Here is a 26,052-nt window from a genome sequence, read left to right on the forward strand (position 1 = left end):
CCCAATATAATTTTGCTCTTCACCTGCTCTGAGACATACGATAAATAGCAGCTAGACTTAAAATGAGTTTACTGTATCAGATCAGGCAGCAAGTTTGATTGGTTGCCAGAAATTACAGCGTATCATTACGGCTTACTGACTGGTTGCTAGAGGTTCCAACACACATTACGGCTCACTGAATAGTTGCTAGATGTTACAGCACATGATTTCTGCTTGTTGATTGGTTGCTAGAGATTACTGTACAGTAATAATGCTCATTGATTGGTTGCTATAGTGTAGTGGTCAGTGTAGTATAGTGGATAGTATAGTGTAGTGTTCAGTATGGTGTAGTGGACAGTATAGTCAGGGCCGTCTTTAATATTGATTGGACCCTGGGCAAACATTTTCATGTTTCAAACATTAGATGTTACAGCACATGATTTCTGTTTGTTGATTGGTTGCTAGAGATTACTGTACAGTAATAATGCTCACTGATTGGTTGCTAGAGGTTACAGCACATCATCTCACCACTGCAGGGGGCATGCTATACATATCACCTTGCGGCTTCACTGCCCATTTCCTACTGTGCATGAGCGAGTCGCGCAGCGCTTTGTGAATGGGGCGCGCTGTGTTCTGGGACACACAGTTCCCAGAACACAGCCTGACCCATTACTCAGAAGACGCCGCACGGAAGAGAGAAGACAGAAGATCTCCGCGGAGGAGGAAGAGGCAGATTAGGATGATGTGCCTAGCAACAGGTATTTCTGGTAAGTTAAAAAAAAAAAAAAATTCATTTTGTTTTAATGATTTTTTTTTAACGTATTTTTTTTTCAGGATGGCCCTCCACTTTAACCAATCTTGTTTTTTTTTTGTACAATTCTCCTTTAAGGAGGCGTGGCAAGGGGTGTGTCCTATGCCTGTATACTTTTCTGATATGTGTCTCTCATTCCCATCTCAAAAAGTTGGGAGGTATGCAAAAGGTGGACTATGACTTTAAGAAATAAAGCCTGACCTGAGCACATGGAAGGAAAACGCGGCTATATAATATCAGCATATCATACAAGGCTTGTATGTTCTGTCTAAATTCGTAAATAGTAATCCACCATGGAGTAGTAGTAGTCTCCATGGAAACTACTCCACGATACTGACTCAGCTCTGAGTCTCCTATATCAGATAGCGGCGCGCCCTCTGGTGCCCCGTCCCCGTGCTGCACAGCGATATTTCATGTCCTCGCGACTTCCGGTCACGGGAAGCCTACTTGCTGGGCGCAAGTGAACCTTGACATCTCGTTTCCTATCAGGAAGTTCACAGAAACACTGTTGTAGTTCACTATAGGTATTCAGCCACTGGCATTCACGAAGTATAAGACTACGTTTCCCAGAAGCCCTGTCGGTGTTTCGCGCATGGGCAGTGTGGAAGTCGGCGCTGTCAGCGAGAGAAAACTGCTTGGAAAGGGTTTCCTCAGCCGTGTGTGAAAGATAAGTCGTGTTTCTACTGACTGTGGCGTCGGCTAGAGTCGGAAGCCATGTCTCGGCAAGCTAACAGAGGAACGGAGAGCAAGAAGATGGTGAGCGGGCTGGGTATGCTGTTCTTATACTGACTGGGCCCATACAGTTCCTAACACTGCCTGTTCTTACATTGACTGGGCCCATATATAGAGTTCCCAGCACTGCCTGTTCCTATACTGACTGGGCCCATACGTAGAGTTCCCAGCACTGCCCGTTCTTACACTGACTGGGCCCATATGTAGAGTTCCCAGCACTGCCTGGTCTTACACTGACTGGGCCCATACGTAGAGTTCCCAGCACTGCCTGGTCTTACACTGACTGGGCCCATACGTAGAGTTCCCAGCACTGCCTGGTCTTACACTGACTGGGCCCATACGTAGAGTTCCCAGCACTGCCTGGTCTTACACTGACTGGGCCCATACGTAGAGTTCCCAGCACTTCCTGGTCTTACACTGACTGGGCCCATACGTAGAGTTCCCAGCACTGCCCGTTCTTACACTGACTGGGCCCATACGTAGAGTTCCCAGCACTGCCCGTTCTTACACTGACTGGGCCCATACGTAGAGTTCCCAGCACTGCCCGTTCTTACACTGACTGGGCCCATACGTAGAGTTCCCAGCACTGCCCGTTCTTACACTGACTGGGCCCATACGTAGAGTTCCCAGCACTGCCCGTTCTTACACTGACTGGGCCCATACGTAGAGTTCCCAGCACTGCCCGTTCTTACACTGACTGGGCCCATACGTAGAGTTCCCAGCACTGCCCGTTCTTACACTGACTGGGCCCATACGTAGAGTTCCCAGCACTGCCCGTTCTTACACTGACTGGGCCCATACGTAGAGTTCCCAGCACTGCCTGGTCTTACACTGACTGGGCCCATACGTAGAGTTCCCAGCACTTCCTGGTCTTACACTGACTGGGCCCATACGTAGAGTTCCCAGCACTGCCTGGTCTTACACTGACTGGGCCCATACGTAGAGTTCCCAGCACTGCCCGTTCTTACACTGACTGGGCCCATACGTAGAGTTCCCAGCACTGCCCGTTCTTACACTGACTGGGCCCATACGTAGAGTTCCCAGCACTGCCCGTTCTTACACTGACTGGGCCCATACGTAGAGTTCCCAGCACTGCCCGTTCTTACACTGACTGGGCCCATACGTAGAGTTCCCAGCACTGCCCGTTCTTACACTGACTGGGCCCATACGTAGAGTTCCCAGCACTGCCCGTTCTTACACTGACTGGGCCCATACGTAGAGTTCCCAGCACTGCCCGTTCTTACACTGACTGGGCCCATACGTAGAGTTCCCAGCACTGCCCGTTCTTACACTGACTGGGCCCATACGTAGAGTTCCCAGCACTGCCCGTTCTTACACTGACTGGGCCCATACGTAGAGTTCCCAGCACTGCCCGTTCTTACACTGACTGGGCCCATACGTAGAGTTCCCAGCACTGCCCGTTCTTACACTGACTGGGCCCATACGTAGAGTTCCCAGCACTTCCTGGTCTTACACTGACTGGGCCCATACGTAGAGTTCCCAGCACTGCCCGTTCTTACACTGACTGGGCCCATACGTAGAGTTCCCAGCACTGCCTGGTCTTACACTGACTGGGCCCATACGTAGAGTTCCCAGCGCTTCCTCTTTTTTCACTGACTGGGTCCATACGTAGAGTTCCCAGTGCTTCCTCTTCTTACACTGATTGGGCCCGTACGTAGAGTTCCCAGCGCTTCCTGTTCTTACACTGACTGGGCCCATACGTAGAGTTCCCAGTGCTTCCTGTTCTTACACTGACTGGGCCCATACGTAGAGTTCCCAGTGCTTCCTGTTCTTACACTGACTGGGCCCATACGTAGAGTTCCCAGCGCTTCCTGTTCTTACACTGACTGGGCCCATACGTAGAGTTCCCAGTGCTTCCTGTTCTTACACTGACTGGGCCCATACGTAGGACTCATAATATAGCACAGTCTGTTCCTGGGGCTCTTAGCAAACTGGCTATTCAGGAATAGGACTGTCATTACCTTTCAGTTCTCTTTGGGTTGTCAGTAGATTTGGTACATCTGTTCTTTCCTTTTAATTATAAGAATGTGTTTGAAAATGCTTGTGTGTATTAGAGAGAGGGGCAGAGACATTAAGGGTCCCCACTCAGGCTGACCAGGTCTGATGAGTTGGATGTCGCTGACTAGTGAGAGTGCAGGCTGTGGAAAGGTCCGTTCAGACCTAAAGCAAACTGCAGAAATAGGAAGAGATATCCCGACCGCCACACACCTCACCTGATCTGAGTGGATAGCGGGTAAAAGCAGCCGCAGCTTGATTCATCCAGACCACAACTCCAGCATGTTTTGCCCTACCCCTGGGGCTTAATCATGGAAAACTATCCATGCGGTGGCCAGGCTATCGCTTCCTGTTTCTGCAGAAACACTAGGGGGATGGACATTTAGAAGGGACATAGGGCTTGGTGGGGTCCAAGTCATCTGGGCATCAGATGTATGACTGGCTTTGTAACAACGTATACAGATCAGCATCAAGGGCTAATTTATGTTCTCAAGAGTTATCTGTGGTGGATCACTTTTCAGAAGGTACGTGACAGGAGCTGTGGAGGGGTTTTGTCACCCACACCACCATGCCACAACCTCATGTATTGGAACCACTTTGCATTTAAAGTGATATTAAAGTGTTCATTTTTTTTTTATTTTTTTTTATTATTTCTGTTTAAAAATAACAAACATGTTATACTTGCTCTGTGCAGTGGGTTTGCACAAGCCAGCCCAGATCCTCCACTTCTCTGGTACCCCGCTGGCGATCCTTCCTGCTGAGTGCCCCCACAGAAAGCAGCTTGCTATGGGGGGCATTGGAGCCAAGCTGCTGCTCTGTGTCTATTCAGACACAGAGCTGTCCCCTCTCTCATTGACTTTGACAGCAGTGGGAGCCAATGGGGACACCTGCTGTGTCTCAGCTAATCATGATGGAGAGCCCCAGGCAGCCGAGGCTCTCGTGCAACATCGCTTTATCGAGCCGGGGCTCAGGTAAGTATTGAGGGGGGCTGATGCACATAGAAGGCTTTTTATCTTAATGCATAGAATGTATTAAGAGAAAACTCTGTCTTTAACCACTTCCATACAGGGCATTTTCAGCTTTCAGCGCTGTTGGACTTTGAATGACAATTGCACGGTCATGCCACGTTGTACCCAAATTAAATTTTGATCATTTTTTCCCCCCACAATTAGAGCTTTCTTTTGGTGGTATTTGATCACCTCTGCATTTTTTATTTTTTTGTGCTATGAACAAAAAAAAAAGCGCCAATTTTGAAAAAAAAAAACCACTATATTATTTTTTGCTATACTAAATATCCAATTTAAAAAAAAATCTTTTTTTTTTTTACCCCCAGTTTAGGCCGATATGTATTATTCTACATATTTTTGGTAAAATAAATGCCAGTAAGCGTATATTGATTGGTTTGCAAAAGTTATAGCCTCTACAAAATGGGGATAGATTTGTCACTTTTATTATTTATTTATTTTTTTACTACTAATGGCAGTGATCTGCAATTTTAATCATGACTGTGACATTGTGGCAGACAGATCTGACACTTGACACTATTTTGTGACCATTCACATTTATAAAGCGATCGGTGCTAAAAAAAAATGCACCGATTACTGTACAAATGTGAAGGGCAGGGAAGGGGTTAACACTAGGTGCCGCTGCAGGGGTTAAATGTGTGTCCTAGGGAGTGAATCTAACTATGGGATGAGGGGAGGAGACTGATTGGTGTTCCTCTGTACAAGGAACATCCGATCGGTTCTCCTCTCCCCTGACAATACGCGGATCTGTGTTTTTACACACGTAGAACCACGCCCCAGCTCTGTTACCGGGCAATCGTGGGTGCCCGGCGGACATCGTGACCGCCAGGCATGCGCATCGGGTCCCCAGCGATGCGGCGCGCGCTCTCCACAATGCCGGGAAGCAGATATTGTCATATGACACCCACCCGGAGGGAGGAACAGTTCCTGCCGCCGTCATTTTACAATATGGCGGTAAGGAACTGGTGAAGAACCACTTTAAATGGGTTACATTCGCTAAAGTAATATCTGCTGAACACCACAGGTTTTAAAGTGGCTCTCCATTCCAAAGTGGAAGCTCTGCTCCACCCTGCTGCCACAATTGACACATTTGGGGAGGGGGCTAGCTGATACCTTGTCTTGACAGGTACCTGCTCCCGCTTCCAGCTCAGTGTAGCCCCCCCCCATCCGCATTTCCTCGCTTCCCCCACAGCGGGCCCATTCACTTTTTTACTTTTACTTTTTTTTTTTTTCCGGTGGAGCTTGGAGCTTTTATTTAGTTGTTCTACAGCCAAAAAGGTTATTTACCTTAATGTATTCGATGCATTAAAGTGGTTGTGTACTTGTCTCACTAAGTGTAATTTCTCTCTATTGGCATGAGTCTCTTCTGACAAGTTTTCCTGACACTAATGCTGGCCATACACTATATGAAAAATCGGCCAAAATTCGTTCATTTAGACAGTTCGTTCGCTTTTCGGGCAATTAATGGGCACAAGATGAATAAATGTTTTTGAGCCAAAAAAACAAAGGACAAGTTTGGAAATTTTCTGGTGAACAAATGATAAATTGAAAAGTTAATGTGTTTTCCCGTGCTGTTTGCACTAGGTATATGTAAAAAAAAAAAAAAAAAATTGAATAATTTATCGGTCATTTCATGATAGCACTATCCTTTGCTCTCATGGCCGAATGTTAATTTTTTCAAAAATGTGTTTGGCCACCATAAGAGAAAACTGGTGACGGGGAGGGACCACCTGCTGATTAACAGCCCCAGCTCTGTTCTTGTGTGAAAGGGGGGGGGGGGGGTTATTCCTTCCCTCCAGTCAGCTCTCAGAGCTCCTCTCACTGAGCTCTATATAGCATAATTTCAGCTATCTGCACCTTTTTTTCCTGACAGCTCAGACAAGAGATATATAGATATCTCCAACTTGGCCAATTGGAGGAAGCTTTCTATTCATTCATACCTAATAATAATTCTGCCCTGAGGGACCTTATTCCTAATTTTCCCAAGTAATCTTCCAGGACAATTTGAGAGAGAAAGATGCTCCTACAGCCAGAACAGGAATATATTCCACAATACACCTTGACACAAGTGGTATATATTGCAACGCTGGATTTGAGGGACACGTAACTCCATATTCCAAACAGAGAATCTTTCAGGAAGTGCCTCAGATACGCAGTAAATGGTCCAAAGGGGACTGTCCATTTCCAGTTCATTGTGTTTGCCTTCGATTTGGCATCTGCACACCACATCATCACAAAGGTTTTAGCAGAGGCACTAGTTTCTAAAAGCAAAATGGATTGAGATGATCCCTTAGCCCTTGAACACATGGTCGGAGAATCTGTCGGAATGAGTCTTATCGGACCGTGTCGTCAGATAATCTGACTGTGTGTGGTATGCATCAGACTGATTCTGTCCGAATCTCCGTCGGACCCAATTTTTCAACATCTTTGAAATATTTCCCGACCAACTGGGCCGGACGGACCTAATCCGATCATGTGTAGAGCATTTTCATCGGACCAAGTGTCACGCATGCTCAGATCAAATTCCTACATCAAAGCTATTGGCTACTAGCCTGAATGTAGTCCCATCGTAACGAAATTACGTCATCACGTTCTGAAAGATCGGATTTTTCGCCAACTTGGCCCGACCGTGTGTATGCAACAGTTTCGGACACAATCCGTCGGACTAAATCCGACGGGCAAAATCCGACGGATTTGGTTGGCAAAATCTCCGACCGTGTGTACGTGGGCTTAGAAGATCTGCTACTCTTCGTATGCTCATGCTAAGACTGGACCTAAAAGTAACAATTGCATATCTAGAAAGCCTAGGATGGCTAATCTGTTTGAAAAAATTGCAGGCTTGTCCCGCACAAGGGTTGATCTTTTTAGGCTATGTTATCGATTCAGTGGAGACCAAAATTTTCCTTGCAAAAGACAAAGTGCGCACAACCTGATAAGTGGCCACCTTGTCCATCTAGGATGTCATGAGATTCTTGGGTCTAATGATGGCTGCCTATTCCAGTAGTACAGTGGGCACAGCTGCATAAAGGAGCACTCCAGAATTGCGTCCTTTCAATTTGGGATGGTCCTAAAGGTGCTGTTATTTAATGCAACTAAGGGCTTATTCACAAGTGCAGCAGGCACTGCTGCTCCACTGAAAAATGATCCGACTGTGTTTAACAGGTGATGAGGAGGCAATATGTTGCCTCCTCGCAACCTGATTTAAACCCAAAATTGCTGTGCTATGTACGTGATTGCGACATGGCAATACAGCAATAAAAAGTTTTAAATCAGGTGTGATGAGGCTACACTGACTGGTGATCTTTGGTTTCTCCTATGTTCTTGAGGTAGATCTCCACCTCTTTAAGGTTGCCTACCCCTGTTCTAGAAGAACCCTTTGGACATTTAGAAGTTTGTTATTTAACCACTTCGTGCCCAGGCCAATTCTGACATTTCTCTCCTACATGTAAAATTCCTAATTCTTTTGCTAGAAAATTACATAGAACCCCCAAACATATATGTTTTTTTAGCAAAGACCCTAGAGAATACAATGGCGCTCATTGCAACTTATTATCTCGCATGGTATTTGCGCAGCAATTTTTCGAACACTTTTTTTTTTCAGAAAAAAAACTGTTTCATGCTTAAAAAAAAAACAAAGAAAAACAGTAAAGTTAGCCCAATTATTTTGCATAATGTGAAAGAGAATATGCCGAGTAAATAGATACCTAACATGTCACGCTTCAAAATTGCACGCGCTCGTGGAATGGCGCCAAACTTTGGTCCCCATAGGCGACGCTTTACATTTTTTTTACTGATTACATGTTTTGGGTTACAGAGGAGGTCTAGAGCTAGAATTTATTGCTCTCGCTCTAACGTCAGCGGCGATACCTCACAGGTGTGGTTTGAACACCGTCTTCATATGTGGGCGGGACTTGCGTATGCGTACGCTTCTGTGTACGAGCTCACGGGGACAGGGGCGCGTTACATTTTTTTTTTTTGTTTGACACTTAAAAAATAAAAATAAATTGACTTTTATTCCTATTACAAGGAATGTAAACATAGGAATATGGCACGATCAGACATATTTACAGTGAGATATGGGGTCAATAAGACCCCATATCTCACCTCCTAGGCTGAGAAGAACTAAAAAAATAAACGATCCTGGCTTCCTAGCCAGATTGGCGCCGTTAATTTGAATACAGAGGCCGGGCGTGACGTCATAACATCGCGCCCGGCCTCCGAACGATCATAGAGACTCCGGGGACGATCTGGTCTGCTGGAAATCTCTATGGTAACTTGCTGGGGCCGGCGGATCCTGTGACCGACTCACCGATGGAAACGGTGAGTCGGTAGAAGCACCAGAGGGCGGCGGGAGGGGGGGACATCCCCTCCCACCGCCCGTAAGAACGATCAAGCGGCGGAACAGCCGCTATGATCATTCTTATGGTGCAGAGAATCGCCGGCTGAAAACGGCAATATCTGAATTATGTCTGTGGCCTCAGGCATCATTTAGATATAACCACTGAAAGCCCATGACGTCAATAGATGTAGTATAGGCGCCAAGTGGTTAAGAATGTTGACAGTAAAAACAGTGCTTCTGGTTTCTCTGGCCTTGGCTAGGAGGATCAGTGAAATACAAGCTTTTTTGATTTCAGAGCCTTATGCCCTGTACACACGGTCGGAAATTCCGACGGAAAAGTTCCAATCGCATTATGTTGTCGGAAAATCCGATCATGTGTGGGCTCTATCGGACTTTTTCCATCGTAAGTTCCAACAGAAAAAGTTTGAGAGCTGGATCTAAAATTTTCCGGCAACAAAATCCGATCAGACTTTTTCCAATCCTGTGTAGAGAATTCTGGCGGACAAAGTGCCACGCATGCTCAGAATAAATTATGAGACGAAAGCTATTGGCTACGTAACAAACGTCAACTCGTTCCGAACGATTGGATTTTCTGACAACTTTGTCTGACCGTGTGTATGCAACATAAGTTTTGGAAAAAATCCAATGGATTTTGTGGTCGGAGTGTCCGACCATGTGTACAAGGCATAACTGTACTATCCTGCCAGAGAAAGTAGTCTTGTCATTGGATCCTGGTTTTCTTACAGAAGTTTCCTGAGATTTTTACAGATGGCAAAAAGTCAAAATTCCCTCCTTTTGAGTGGACCTCCTTTGGGTGGAATAAAAACAGAATTCAAAAATATAGATGTTACAAAATACGTACCAAGGATTGGAGAACAACTCCCAGCATGTTTCTTCTGGATCAAAAAAGGGGAAGCAAGCCTCTTAAAAATACCATTGCAAGATTGCGTAATAGAAGAAGCACATCAAACTTGTTCTCTAAGGCCGCGTACACACGCGCGGACTGTTCGCCCAACCTTGTTCGGCAAACAGTTTGTCAAACAGTCCGCTCAAAATTTGCATGAGCGGACTTGCCCACACACGAGCGGACTGTTTGACGAACAAGGTTGGGCAAACAGTTCGCTCAACTTTTGAAATGAACGGACTCGCCCACGTAAGGAGGAGGCAAATCCGCCCATTTCGAGCGCGTGTACAGGTAGGCGGGGCCCGCGAAGGAGACGTCGCGGGCTCCGCCGCCTGGAATGGGCTTAAAGGGGAACCCCAACGCCGAAAAAAATCGGCGGGGGGGTTCCCCCCAAGTCCACACCAGACCCTTGTCCGAGCACGCTACCCGGCCGGCCAGGAAAGGGGGGCGAGCGAGCGCGCCCCCCCCTCCTGAGCCGTACCAGGCCGCGTGCCCTCAACATGGGGGGTGCCTTGGGGAAGGGGGGGGCCGCGCGGCCCCCCCACCCCAAAGCACCTTGTCCCCATGTTGATGAGGACAAGGGCCTCTTCCCGACAACCCTGGCCGTTGGTTGTCGGGGTCTGCGGGCGGGGGGCTTATCGGAATCCGGGAGCCCCCTTTAAGAAGGGGGCCCCCGGATACCGGCCCCCCACCCTATGTGAATGAGTATGGGGTACAATGTACCCCTACCCATTCACCTGTGAAATAAAGTACAAATAAAAACACAACACAGGGGGAAAAAATATTTTATTGCACAGCCGGGGGTCTTCCGTCTTCGGGGGTCTTCTCGCCGGACTCCTCCGCTATGTGTGTGTAGCTCTTTTGCTAGCGGAGGAGTCCGGCTTTCTTCCTCCCCGCCGCCGGCCTCTTCTCCCGACTTCGGGGGTCTTGTCCCCCTCTTCGGTTCTTCTGCCGGGCCACCGCGCCTGGTCCGGTGGCCCGGTCTTCTGTCGCCGTCTTCCGTTCTTCTGTCGCCGCCTTCGGTTCTTCTGCCGGGCCACCGCGCCTTCTTGTAGCTCTTTTACAGGCGGTGGCCCGGTCTTCTGTCGCCGTCGCCGCCTTCCGTTCGTGTTCTTCTTCTTGTTCTTCTTGTTCTTCTCCAGGCGATGTTGACACGTCGCTCCCTCCGGCCGGAATGCCAGAGCCGCCCTGCGCTGTGACTTATATAGTGACAATGGGGCGGGGTCACATGGTATATGTCACATGGGTTGATGTCACATGGTGACCCCGCCCCCTTACGATGTCATAGTCCCCATGTGACATCAACCCATGTGACCAACCCATGTGACATATACCATGTGACCCCGCCCCATTGTCACTATATAAGTGACCGCACAGCGCGTCCCCGGCATTCCGGCCGGAGAGCTCGTCGAGTCAACATCTCCAGGAGAAGAAGAAGAACAAGAAGAAGAACAAGAACGGAAGGCGGCGACGGCGACAGAAGACCGGGCCACCGCCTGTAAAAGAGCTACAAGAAGGCGCGGTGGCCCGGCAGAAGAACCGAAGGCGGCGACAGAAGAACGGAAGACGGCGACAGAAGACCGGGCCACCGGACCAGGCGCGGTGGCCCGGCAGAAGAACCGAAGAGGGGGACAAGACCCCCGAAGTCGGGAGAAGAGGCCGGCGGCGGGGAGGAAGAAAGCCGGACTCCTCCGCTGGCAAAAGAGCTACACACACATAGCGGAGGAGTCCGGCGAGAAGACCCCCGAAGACGGAAGACCCCCGGCTGTGCAATAAAATATTTTTTCCCCCTGTGTTGTGTTTTTATTTGTACTTTATTTCACAGGTGAATGGGTAGGGGTACATTGTACCCCATACTCATTCACATAGGGTGGGGGGCCGGTATCCGGGGGCCCCCTTCTTAAAGGGGGCTCCCGGATTCCGATAAGCCCCCCGCCCGCAGACCCCGACAACCAACGGCCAGGGTTGTCGGGAAGAGGCCCTTGTCCTCATCAACATGGGGACAAGGTGCTTTGGGGTGGGGGGGCCGCGCGGCCCCCCCCTTCCCCAAGGCACCCCCCATGTTGAGGGCACGCGGCCTGGTACGGCTCAGGAGGGGGGGCGCGCTCGCTCGCCCCCCTTTCCTGGCCGGCCGGGTAGTGTGCTCGGACAAGGGTCTGGTGTGGACTTGGGGGGAACCCCCACGCCGATTTTTTTCGGCGTTGGGGTTCCCCTTTAAGCCCATTCCAGGCGGCGGAGCCCGCGACGTCTCCTTCGCGGGCCCCGCCTACCTGTACACGCGCTCGAAATGGGCGGACTTTCCGAGCGGGAACAGTCCGCTCATTTCGAAAGTACAGCGGACAGGCCCACACACGGGCGGACTGTTCGCTCAAACACAGTTTCAGCGGACAGTTTTTCGGAATTTCCGAAAGACTTTGTCCGTCCAACTGTCCGCTGAAACTGTCCGCTGAAAGCCCACACACGAGCGGACTGTCCGCCCAAACACTGTTCAGCGGACAAGGTTGGGCGAACAGTCCGCCCGTGTGTACGCGGCCTAACCCCAACAAGTATCTGAGCACATTCCACAAGGTTGATGGCCATATCTTGGGCGGAATAGTCAGGCGCATCTCTGAGCCAGGTCTGCAAAGCTTCTACTTGAGGTTTTCAAACATTCATTCATTACTACCGCCTGGACCTCCTCTCCAACAACAACAACCAAGTTCCAGGTATTTCTAGCATCTCGTAAGCAGTCCTGGAAAATGGCTTGGGAAAGTTGAGGTGTTTGGTGTTGTGTTTTTTATTTTATATTTTTATTTTTATTTATTTTTTGTTTTGTTTTACCTGTTACCTTTTATCTCCACAAATCTTCCAGAATAGCACCTATACCTTCCTTTTGGTCCTGATTTATATTATTTTTGCAGGTATATTTGCTACCCTCTCTGAGTAGTGGAAAGGGTTTTTGCCCTGCAGTAATTATCTATAAACGGGGATTCTGTCCAGGTCTTTTATAATTATGTGAATCATTTCTGTGTAGGTGGAATGAGCCTCTCTTATAAGCTCTCCTGGAAATAATTAACTGGTAAATAACTCTATTTTTAAGGACTGCTTACTGACTGGAATAGTATTAGCTAATTTGTGAAAGGCAAACATGGCACCAATATTAAGAAAGGGGTTGAGACCTATCTCTTGAAATTGGACTGGTCAGCCTGACATCAGTAGTATGTAAACTATTGGAGGGAATGATAAGAGACCATATCCATTAATTTGCTCATGAGAATAATATCATTAGTAGTAACATAAATTTATGAAGAAACAGTCTTGCCAAAGCAAACCCCTTTTAGATGGTGAGCTGTGGTTTGGATAGAGGAAGGCCTTTGGATGTAGTGTATCTAGATTTTGCCAAGGCCTTTGATGCATCACCCCAAGAATCCTTAATTTACAAAATTTGGCATTGGTGAGGTCATACAGTATGTACCTGTTTATAACACTGGTTGCAGGAGCATGTCTAGAGGGTGATGATGATTGGTATATTTTCTGAATGGTCTAGAGTTGTGTGCAGTGGTCCTCAGGGCTCTGTTCTACTACCAGTTTTGCTCAACTTTTGTATAAACTAGACCTGGGCAAAATTGTTGTCCCAGAGCCAAATCTGGTCTTTAGCTGTCCCTATCAGGCCCTCAAAGTCTCCACTGTTAGCATGCTGCTTTCCTCAATGGGCGAGTTTGATCAGCTGTGCCACTTGGACTCTGCAGCCCAGGTTTAAAATGCCACAACATGTGAACAGCCCCATCCATCTTTTATACAATTTGGGTGGGCAGCCGCAGGAGAGTAAAACCACAGCTCAGCCACTGGTTTTTACCACGCCCGATTAGCCATCTGAAAGATCTCCTGAGCAGTTGTAGCTATTGTTCTTAGCGCCAGGTGTTTTTCTGTATGTTTGCGTATTAACAGACCTTCCCAGATCCAAAATTAATAGTGAGAAGAATTGAAGTGGCGATCCAAAAAAAAATTTAAGTCAGCAGCTACAAATACTGCAGCTGCTGACTTTTAATAATCGGACACTTGCATGTCCCAGGGCCAGCGATGCGGTGAACGAAGCCCCGCTCGTCTCCCCCCTCCTCTCTGTGACAATGCGCCAGCATTGTCACTGTGGGAACGCACGCACTGCGCATGCGTGAGCCGCGCTGTGACTAACCGGGCAATCATCTGGGACCTGTGATGTATCCCAAGTGATTGCAGCGAGGGAGGGTGGAGAGGTGAACTTGCTTGCAGTGCCCTGGAGAAAGTGGGAGCTGAAACCCTCTAAAAAGAGGGTTTCTGCGTGCCCCCCTCCCCCCCACAAAAAAAATAAAATAAAACAGACATGCCAATTGTGGCATGTGAGGGGGGTCACCTTCCCTTAAAGTGGAAGTTCTATTTTTGGGTGGAACTCCGCTTTTAAGCTTGATCCTCCACAACAGTCCCAGTTTCTCTTGTGGCCCCTTAGGTAAATTAATTGCCCACCCCTGTTATAAATGATACAGAGTTTGAAATAGATAAATCTGTTTGCTGACGAGAGATAAGTACTGTCAATCATAGTTTATTCAATATTGGTCCCCTTGCTAGATGCATGGTTGGAAAGTGGTGGGGGACTCACGGTTGACCCCACTATCCAAGCAACGAGACTAGCTAGAAATCTGGGACAAAGTGTTACGTGTCCTTTTGTTGCACTTTGTGTAGTGAGACAAATACTTTTTATTTCTTGGAAGTTTCTCTTTAGGAGTCTTGTTTATGAGAGTTGGGCTGCTTTTGCGCTTGGTATGTTTAGGCAATAATGCATTCTGTTGTGCTTTTTAACCTCGCATTGCTGTTTACAAGTGCTGCACATTCTTCTGGCAGTTGGTCTCTGATACTAGACCTGTATCTCCTAACAATTTTTCTTTTCCCTTCTCTCCATCTCCCTACTGCATTCACTCTGTAGTATTGGTATTTGCCATTCATTTCACCTGCTGCATCTCTGCATCTCATGGTATGTTTCTAAAAACACTTTCATTTAGTATTTTAGCATATTTGTGATTGTGATGCAGCTCCTTACCATTAAAATACATTTTCAAGCTTCCTGCAGCCATTCTAATGGCCTAAGTGTTTTAGGATATTGATGATGGTACTGTAAATTGTAAAGATTCTCTGAGAAACGCTGTGGAAAGCATGGCCAATACAACCTACAGCACTGGAATGTGTCATTGTTCCACCTGTCGTTTTTGCTTTTTACAATAAACCTGCGCTTTTGCAAAGGTATATTAAACTGTTTATAGAAGTGTAGTTGTGGCTAAGGATTGGCGTGCTTTAGGCAAATTTCGCCATAGTCATAAATTACACTTCTCTACGTTTTTAATGGAATACAGCCTATTAGAATGGTCAGGATTTAAACAATTTCACCTTTCCTTTCAAGAAGTGTTAAGGCCAGAATTTGGCCTATAGTTCAACCCCAGATATACATTTTTGTTTTCGAGTGGAGAGGGTCAGAACCTCAATCAGCTTCTAAATATTGTCTGTGCCCTGTTGATGAGATTTCCACTTAACGTACCGTATATACTCGAGTATAAGCCGAGATTTTCAGCCTCTTTTTTGAGGCTGAAAGTGCCCCCCTCGGCTTATACTCGAGTCACCGCTGTCTGACTGCCCGAACAGCGTGTCGAGCAGACAGACAGCGGCCATTCTACCTTTCAAAAGCCGCGCCTCCGCCTCCGCCTGTGATAGGCGGAACACTCAATTTCCCAGCAGTCAGTGTTCCGCCTATCACGGACATCGGCTCATCCTCGGATGAGCCGATGTCCGTGATAGGCGGAACACTGACTGCTGGGAAATTGAGTGTTCCGCCTATCACAGGCGGAGGCGGACGCGCGGCTTTTGAACAGGGGAATGGCCGCCAGGGCGCCGACGAAGAGCAGCGATCCTGGCATGGGACGACACGGAGGCTCGGGACGGGACGACACGGAGGCTCGGGACGGGACGACACGGAGGCTCGGGACGGGACGACACGGAGGCTCGGGACGGGACGACACGGAGGCTCGGGACGGGACGACACGGAGGCTCGGGACGGGACGACACGGAGGCTCGGGACGGGACGACACGGAGGCTCGGGACGGGACGACACGGAGGCTCGGGACGGGACGACACGGAGGCTCGGGACGGGACGACACGGAGGCTCGGGACGGGACGACACGGAGGCTCGGGACGGGACGACACGGAGGCTCGGGACGGGACGACACGGAGGCTCGGGACGGGACGACACGGAGGCTCGGGACGGGACGACACGGAGGCTCGGGACGGGACCGGACGGAGGCTCGGGGCACAGGTAGGCTGGACACACAAGGCTGCACGGACACACACACACACACACACACACACACACACACACACACACACACACACAGGGATGGATGGATGGATGGATGGACACACACACACACACACACACACACAGGGATGGATGGATGGATGGATGGACACACACACACACACACACAGGGATGGATGGATGGATGGACACACACACACACACACACACACACAGGGATGGATGGATGGATGGACACACACACACACACACACACACACAGGGATGGATGGATGGATGGACACACACACACACACACACACACACAGGGATGGATGGATGGATGGACACACACACACACACACACACACAGGGATGGATGGATGGATGGACACACACACACACACACAGGGATGGATGGATGGACACACACACACACACACACAGGGATGGATGGATGGATGGATGGACACACACACACAGGGATGGATGGATGGATGGATGGACGCACACACACACAGGGATGGATGGATGGATGGACACACACACAGGGATGGATGGATGGACACACACACAGGGATGGATGGATGGACACACACACAGGGATGGATGGATGGACACACACAGGGATGGACGGACACAGAGGGATGGACGGACACACACAGGGATGGACAGGCATATCTCACCCTCGGCTTATACACGAGTCAATAGGTTTCCCAGTTTTTTGGGGGTAAATTGGGGGCCTCGGCTTATACTCGGGTCGGCCTATACTCGAGTATATACGGTACTTCCTTTTTTGTTGACGTCCATCACCTGTGCAGGAAGTGAGGGCAGATCTCCCCAGTGGAGACACCAGCAGTAATAAAAAACCTGACAGGTTCTAACCCTTTCCCACCCTACCGTAAACATTGTTTTCGTTGCTCTCTGTAACTCCTAAATGTTTACCCACTCCCTGTACTGTCTGAAATACTTATGAGAATTTTTTTCAAATCTGACAGAAAATTAGACTGGAGTAAAAAAATGTCAGCAGCTCCAACCATTTTTTTTTACTGGCGTTAAATGAATGGGTGAATTTTGCTTTGTGAACTTTTTTTTTTTTTGTCCTCAACAATTAATACAATTTTTCAGGTTAAACTTTCTTGCGCTGCTGTTTATAGTGATTTCCTCTCCTCTTTTACATGCATGTAAATTTTTCTTTTTTTTTTTTCTTTTTCTTTCCCCTGTTTGTTGCAACTATTACATGCTTATATTGTGCACGTTGGGTATTTTATTGTTTAAAACCAAGTGGTAATGAAGAGCAAAGTTTCTGGCTATTGTACACACATTAGCTTAAATTTTTGGGACTTTATTAGAGAGATGTGAACAGGGTTATTTTGGTGTGATTGCTATGGAGAAGGTAGGTTTTGTGCATCTGAATGGCTGCATAGAATTAATTTCTTGGTGCTAATTATCAGTCTTGTTCCTTCTAGAACTCCGAGCTCTTCAATCTAACTTATGGATCCCTTGTTGCACAGCTGTGTAAGGACTACGAAAATGATGAAGATGTCAATAAGCAACTGGAGAAAATGTAAGTGTTGCAGTATGATTTCTTGTGATGTTTTGTACTTTCAATTTCAAGTGAAGCTCCAAACAAATTGCTAAATACATTGTTAAAAAAAAGTGATGCCTACTTTGTTTTTGTGGAAGCTGAAAATCACTGCAATAGGAAGAGTTATTACAATGATGGCTATAGTATGACTATCTTCTGCATATTAACCACTGTGTGTTTGCTTTGCAGGGTGGCCATTCAGGGAAGGTATTGCATTCTTCGCAAAGGATGCAAAGCATTCTCTGGTTGGATGGAGTGGAGATTGTGATGTCACAGCCTCCTCTCTCCACACTGCCCAATTAAAAATGCATTGCATTGAGAACATTGCAAGGTGTTCTCAGATTTACACTTGTTCGGCATGGCTGTCAGCCTGTAGTTACTATGTAATAGGGCAAGTACATGGGGGCACATGGGACACCTTAGGATAGCAGTGTGGTGTGTCTCTGTGCCTTTAAGAAGAAAAGCCTTATCTGCTCTTACTTTATTCATTGAAGTAAAAGCGGAGGTCCACCCTAAAGTGGAGCTTCTGCTCATTGGAACCCTCAACCCCCCCCCCCCCCCCCTTCGGCACCACAATTGGCACCTTTCAGGGGGGAGGGGGGTGCAGGTACCTGTACAGTACAGGTATCTGCACCCACTTCCGGCGTAGATTCTGCAAAAGGTACGCCCCTTTCCGCAGAATCTACGCCCCTTTCCGAAGGTCCCCCATGCCTGCTGGGAAACGCACGGATCCCAGAGACAGCGGGGACCATCCTTATTGCGCAGCGCGACTTGCGCATGTGCAGTAGGGAACCGGGAAATGAAGCCGCAAGGCTCCACTTCCTGATTGCCATACCCAAGATGGCGGCGGCAGCACCCGAGAGACGATCGAGAGACGGCTTCAGGTGCCGACATCGCGGGCGCGCTGGGCGGGTAAGTGTCATTATTTTAAAAGTCAGCAGCTGCAGTATTTGTAGCTGCTGGCTTTAAAAAAAAAAAAAAAAAAACGGTGGACTCCCGCTTAAAGTTTTTTCATTCAACATGGAGGCCCTTATAGACTCAAGTTAGTACCACACTTTACAGAGGGGCCTTGGCAAGGCTGTGCAGCTTCCACATGTATTTGCAAATGCTGCACCTTGCTCTAAAAGCCAGTTATACATTGTTGTCATGTGTTTTTTTTTTTTTTTGTTTTTTTTTTTAGCTGTGTAAACTTTAGTCCCATCTCCAGCCAGAGCCTACAGGAAAATTACTAGTGTCCCCTCCCTCAATTGACAACATCTAGATTTTAGCTCAAGTTTTAGGTTTTTCAGTTCAATTGCACTTTAACCACTTCCCGACCAGCGCACGACGATGTACGTCGACAGCATGGCACGGGCAGGCATATTGGCGTACATGTACGTCCAATATTCGTTGCCGCCGTGCCATCGGGAGCGCGCCGCCGGCGGCGCGCTCCCGCGCTGGTCGGGACCCCCGTGAGTCCGGTCGCGGGACCCGCGGACTCGATCGCCGCGGGCATCCCCACGATCGTCTCACGGAGCGGCCGAATGGAGGAAATGCTGTATAAACAACATTTTCCCATTCTGCCTAGCAACTAGTGACGCTGATCTCTGCTCCATTTGATTGGAGCAGAGATCAGTGTACACTAAATGAAAGCCCAACCCCCCCACAGTTAGTAACACACCCCTAGGAACACTTAACCCCTACACTGCCACCCACAGGTTAACCCATTCACTGCCAGTGTCATTTACACAGGAATCACTGCATTTATATAGCAGTGATTACTGTATAAATGACAATGGTCCCAAAAATGTGTCAAAAATGTCCGATGGGTCCCCGACAATGTCGCAGTCACAATAAAAATCGCAGATCGCCGCCATTACTAGTAAAAAAAAAATAATAAAAAATTATTAATAAAAATGCTATAAAACTATCCCTATTTTGTAAACGCTATAACTTTTGCGCAAACCAATCAATAATCGCTTATTGCGATTTTTTTTTTTTTTTTTTTTTTTTTACCAAAAATATGTAGAAGAATACGTATCGGCCTAAATTGAGGGAAAAAAATGTTTTTTTATATATTTTTGGGGGATATTTATTATAACAAAAAGTAAAAAATAATGCGTTTTTTTCAAAATTGTCGCTCTATTTTTGTTTATAGCGCAAAAAATAAAAACCGCAGGGGTGATCAAATACCACCAAAAGAAAGCTCTATTTGTGGGAAAAAAAGGACGTCAATTTTGTTTGGGAGCCACGTCGCACGACCGCGCAATTGTCAGTTAAAGCGACGCAGTGCCGAATCGCAAAAAGTGGTCTGGTCTTTGACCAGCAAATTGGTCCGGTCTGAAAGTGGTTAAAGTATCTGACAAGTGTATGTTTGTATATGTATGTGTATTGCACAGTGCGGCCCTAATCCTCTTATGGGGCTATGCATTGGCACTCCTCTTGGTGTGCAGCCATAGGAAACTGTTTTGTGGCACACCTACAATGCGTTGAAAAAGTATTCAGCATCTCTGGGAAGACTTGCAGTGAGCCGGTACAGGAGCCGAAGCGATAATCCACTGCCCTCTCTTATCTTATCTTCTTCTATCTTTCCTTCCCAACCCCCCCCCCTTTCCTTGATTCATAGACTGCACGGTTATGTGATATCAGTTCTAAAAGATACTGTTTATTAGGGGTGCAACGGATCAAAAAACTCTTGGATCGTTCCTCGGATCAGAGTCACGGATCGGATCATTTTCGGATCAGCAAATAATAATTGAATTTGAAAAAACCTGTGAAAATTAACACCACCATATAGTCCCCACTGTAATATCCACAATCTCCCCCCACTGTAGTATTGGCTGAGCATGGCTGGGTATGGCAGAGTATTGGCTGGGTATGGAGGGGTGGCTGCTTCCATCCGATCTCTCCCCTCCACTGTACAGATTGGTACAGAGAGGGGAGAGAGGAACCGGCATCATGACGCCGGTTTGTTTACAAGTGATCGCTCCATTGTGACATTGTAAATGGCCTGGGTGTAGAAAGATGGCTGCCGCATCGGGAGCTAGGCTGAAGCCGCTGCCTTTCCTAAGGCCGAGACCGTGGAGCACTCTGCGGATCGCGGCATGTTCCGATCCAAGCGGGATGACCTGTTCGGATCACGGATCGGTGACGATCCGTTATACCCCTACTGTTTATTATGTTGTGCTCTATTGGCATTGTTGCTAAAGGAGTTGGATTATATTTCGTATTGCTTACGCAAAAAATGGTTTACCCCTTAACCCCCCCCCCAATTCTGCTGCGTACAGACTGCACATTGCTTGGTTCTTGCATTTGCTTTTATTGACTCCTTTACATCTGTTTAACTTTTTTGAAACAACCAATAAAAACTGTTAATTGGGGATATTCATACTCCTTGAAATTTTCCACATTTTGTCATGTTCCAACCAAAAATAGAAATGTATTTTATTGGGATTTTATGTTGTAGATCAACACAAAGTGGCACATAATTGTGATGTGGAAGGAAAACAATAAATGGTTTTCAATTATTATTATATTTTTTTTTTTTAACACATATCTGAAAAGTGTGGTATGTATTTGTATTCAGCCCCCTTTATTCTGATGCCCCTAATTAAAATCTAATGGAAACTATTGCCTTCAGAAGTCACCTAATTAATAGTCCGCCTGTGTGTAATTTAATCCCAGTATAAATGCAGCTGTTCTGTGAAGCCCTCAGAGGTTTGTTATGGAAACTTGGGGAACTAACGGCATCATGAAAACCAAGGAACACACCAGACAGGTCAGGGATAACGTTGTGGAGAAGGTCAAAGCAGGTTTAGGTTATGAAAAAACATCCCAAACTTTGAACATCTCGCCTAGTACTGTTCAATTCATCATTTGAAAATGGAGAGTATGGCACAACTGCAAACCTTCCAGGACATGGCTGTCCACGTAAACTGCCAGGCAAGGAGATCATTAATCGAAGAAGCAGCCAAGAGGCCCATGGGAACTCTGGAGGAACTGCAGAGATCCACAGCTCGGATGAGACAATCTGTCCACAGGACAACTATTAGTTGTGCACTCCACAAATCTGGCCTTTATTGAAGAGTCATAAGTATTCTCGTTTGCAGTTTGTGAGAAGCCATGTGGGGGACACAGCAAATATGTGGAAAAAGATGGTCAGATGAGACCAAAATTTAACTTTTTGGCCTAAATGCAAAATGCTGTTTGTGGTGGTAAACTAACACTGCACATCACCGTGAACACGCCATCATGACCGTGAAACATAGTGGTGGCAGCATAATGTTTTGGGGTTTCTTTTCTTCAGCAGGGACAGGGAAGCTTGTCAGAGTTGATGGGAAGATGGATGGAGCCAAATACAGGGCAATCTTAGAAGAAAACTTGTTAGTGTCTGCAAAAGACTTGAGACTGGGGGGGAGGGTCACCTTCCAGCAGGACAACCACCATAAATCTACAGCTAGAGCTAAAAGGGAATGGTTTTGATCAAAGCATAGTCATGTGTTAAAATGGCCCAGTCAAAGTCCAGACCTAAATCCAATTGAGAATCTGTGGCAAGACTTAAATTGCTGTTCAGAAGCACTCCATCCAATCTGACAAAGCTTGAGCTATTTAGCAAAGAAAAATGGACAAAAATGTCACTCTCTAGATGTGCAAAGCTGACATTCCCAAAAGGACTTGCAAAAAAAAATTTATAATTTTTCTTGCACTTCACAATTATGTGCCACTTTGTGTTGGTATATCACATAAAATCCCAATAAAATATGTTTGTTTTTAATTGTAACATGACAAAATGTGGAAGATTTTCAAGGGGTATGAATACTTTTTCAAAGCACTGTATAGGCTCATTCCCAAGCCACTCTGCTTCTATAGACACCGATATCGAGGCTTGGCCCTGTTGCCCACTTCCTCCTCTCAGGAATTGACTGAATATCCCCACCAAAAAAAAATTTCTTCATCAGTTTAGACTGATACAGTGCCTTGCGAAAGTATTTGGCCCCCTTGAACTTTTCAACCTTTTGCCACATTTCAGGCTTCAAACATAAAGATATAAAATTTGTATTTTTTGTGAAGAATCACCAACAAGTGGGACACAATTGTGAAGTGGAACGAAATCTATTGGATTTTTGAAACTTTTTTAACTAATAAAAAAATGAAAAGTGGGGTGTGCAAAATTATTCGGCCCCCTTGCGTTTAATACTTTGTAGAGCCACCTTTTGCTACGATTACAGCTGAAAGTCGCTTGGGGTATGTCTCTATCAGTTTTGCACATCGAGAGACTGAAATTCTTGCCCATTCTTCCTTGCAAAACAGCTCGAGCTCAGTGAGGTTGGATGGAGAGCGTTTGTGAACAGCAGTTTTCAGCTCTTTCCACAGATTCTCGATTGGATTCAGGTCTAGACTTTGACTTGGCCATTCTAACACCTGGATACGTTTATTTGTGAACCATTCCTTTGTAGATTTTGCTGTATGTTTGGGATCATTGTCTTGTTGGAAGATAAATCTCCGTCCCAGTTTCAGGTCTTTTGCAGACTCCAACAGGTTTTCATCCAGAATGGTCCTGTATTTGGCTGCATCCATCTTCCCCTCAATTTTAACCATCTTCCCTGTCCCTGCTGAAGAAAAGCAGGCCCAAACCATGATGCTGCCACCACCATGTTTGACAGTGGGGATGGTGTGTTGAGGGTGATGAGCTGTGTTGCTTTTACGCCAAACATATCGTTTTGCATTGTGGGCAAAAAGTTTGATTTTGGTTTCATGTGACCAGAGCACCTTCTTCCACATGTTTGGTGTGTCTCCCAGGTGGCTTGTGGCAAACTTTAGACAAGACTTTTTATGGATATCTTTGAGAAATGGCTTTCTTCTTGCCACTCTTCCATAAAGGCCAGATTTGTGCAGTGTACGACTGATTGTTGTCCTATGGACAGACTCTCCCACCTCAGTTGTAGTTCTCTGCAGTTCATCCAGAGTGATCATGGGCCTCTTGGCTGCATCTCTAATCAGTCTTCTCCTTGTCTGAGCTGAAAGTTTAGAGGGACAGCCAGGTCTTGGTATATTTGCAGTGGTCTGATACTCCTTCCATTTCAAAATGATCGCTTGCACAGTGCTCCTTGGGATGTTTAAAGTTTGGGAAATCTTTTTGTATCCAAATCCGACTTTAAACTTCTCCACAACAGTATTATAGACCTGCCTGGTGTGTTCCTTGGTCTTCATGATGCTCTCTGCACTTTCAACAGAACCCTGAGACTATCGCAGAGCAGGTGCATTTATACAGAGACTTGATTACACACAGGTGGATTCTATTTATCACCATCAGTCATTTAGGACAACATTGGATCATTCAGAGATCCTCGCTGAACTTCTGGAGTGAGTTTCCTGCACTGAAAGTAAAGGGGCCGAATAATTTTGCACGCACCACTTTTCAGTTTTTTATTTGCTAAAAAAGTTTAAAATCTCCAATAGATTTCGTTCCACTTCACAATTGTGTCCCACTTGTTGGTGATTCTTCACAAAAAAATTTAAATTTTATATCTTTGTTTGAAGCCTGAAATGTGGCAAAAGGTTGAAAAGTTCAAGGGGGCCGAATAGTTTCGCAAGGCACTGTGTGTGTATATATGTGTGTATACCGTATATACTCGAGTATAGGCCGACCCGAATATAAGCCGAGGCCCCCAATTTACCCCCAAAAAAACTGGCAAACTTATTGACTCGTGTATAAGCCGAGGGTGAGACATGCCTGTCCATCCCTGTGTGTGTGTCCGTCCATCCCTGTGTGTCCGTCCATCCCTGTGTGTCCGTCCATCCCTGTGTGTCCGTCCATCCCTGTGTGTCCGTCCATCCCTGTGTGTCCGTCCATCCCTGTGTGTCCGTCCATCCCTGTGTGTCCGTCCATCCATCCCTGTGTGTCCGTCCATCCATCCCTGTGTGTCCGTCCATCCATCCCTGTGTGTGTGTGTGTCTCCATCCATCCATCCATCCATCCCTGTGTGTGTGTGTCTCCATCCATCCATCCATCCATCCCTGTGTGTGTGTGTATCCATCCCTGTGTGTGTGTGTGTCTCCATCCATCCATCCATCCATCCGTGTGTGTGTGTGTGTGTGTGTGTGTGTGTGTGTGTGTGTGTGTGTGTGTCCAGCCTACCTGTGTCCCGAGCCTTTGTCCCGTGTCGTGCCTTGCCTTCGTCCCGTCCCGTCCTGTCCTGTCCCGTGCCGTGCCGTGCCTTGCCTTGCCTCCGTCCCGTGCCCTCTTCGTCGGCGGCCATTGTAAAATTCAAAAGCCGCGCCTCCTCCTTCGCCTGTGATAGGCGGAACACTGAATTTCCCAGCAGCCTGTGTTCCGCCTATCACGGACGTCGTATCATCCTCGTCCGTAGTACGAGGATGAGAAGATGCCCGTGATAGGCGGAACACAGGCTGCTGGGAAATTCAGTGTTCCGCCTATCACAGGCGAAGGCGGAGCCGGAGGCGCGGCTTTTGAATCAGAATGGCCGCTGTCTGTCTGCTCGACACGCTGATCGAGCGGGCAGACAGCGATGACTCGAGTATAAGCCGAGGGGGGCACTTTCAGCCTCAAAAAAGAGGCTGAAAATCTCGGCTTATACTCGAGTATATACGGTATATGGAGAAAAAAAAAATATATATATATATATATATATATATATTACTAGTAATGGCGGTGGTCTATGATTATTTATTTTTTTAGGACCATTGACATTTATACAGCGATCAGAGCTAAAAAAAATAGCCACTGATTTACTGTATAAATGTCACTAGCAGGGAAGGGGTTAACACTGGGGGTCGATCAAGGGGTTAAATGTGTTCCCTCACTGTGTGTTCTAACTGTGGGGGGGGGGGGGGGGGGTGGGAACGAAAAGAGGAGAAGAAAGACAGACATGCTTGCATCCTGGCTTTAATCTCTTTACGCCTATTGTTTTGAGAATACGATTCTGCCTCCTTCCATGCTGGAGGCCTATGTAGTTCTCCTTCCTGAGCCTGGTAAGGACCCCACTCATTACTCCTCCTAAAGACCCATATCGCCCCTCAACACTTATATCAAAATCCTTACAAAGGTTTTGGCCTCTCAGTTGTCCACAATTATCACCGCCCTTGTTGATAATGACCAAACTGGCTTCATGCCAGGGAAATATACTGACCCCAATCTCTGCCACTTATTTACAGACCTGCAATTTTCGCATGAAGCAGTTAGGACTATGGCAGTGGTATCATTGGATATGGCCAAGGTGTTCAATTTGGTGGATTGGGGCTACATGAGTGGTGTTGCCACAAATGGTTCTCACTATTGTACAGAAAACCTAGGATGGCTCCTAAAGAGGGTCCTCTATTTCCCCCTTCACTATTGGCAGGGGAACTAGGCAAGGGTGCCCCAT

The 26,052-nt window shown here is 47.0% G+C and overlaps 1 protein-coding gene across 1 annotated transcript in view; it reads left to right on the forward strand.

The window, feature by feature from the left end:
• The first annotated feature begins 1,272 nt into the window (after nucleotides 1-1,272).
• Nucleotides 1,273-26,052, forward strand: part of TRAPPC3 (trafficking protein particle complex subunit 3) — a 42,243-nt gene continuing 17,463 nt past the window's right edge. The window contains exons 1-2 of the mRNA XM_077481710.1: nucleotides 1,273-1,546; nucleotides 17,571-17,668. Coding sequence (XP_077337836.1) covers nucleotides 1,505-1,546; nucleotides 17,571-17,668 — 140 coding nt within the window. The 5' untranslated portion in view covers nucleotides 1,273-1,504. The remainder of the gene's footprint in view (nucleotides 1,547-17,570; nucleotides 17,669-26,052) is intronic.

Source organism: Lithobates pipiens, unplaced genomic scaffold, assembly GCF_037356315.1.
Source record: "Lithobates pipiens isolate NorthernLeopardFrog02 unplaced genomic scaffold, aLitPip1_a1.2 Scaffold_16, whole genome shotgun sequence".
Lineage (NCBI taxonomy): Eukaryota > Metazoa > Chordata > Amphibia > Anura > Ranidae > Lithobates > Lithobates pipiens.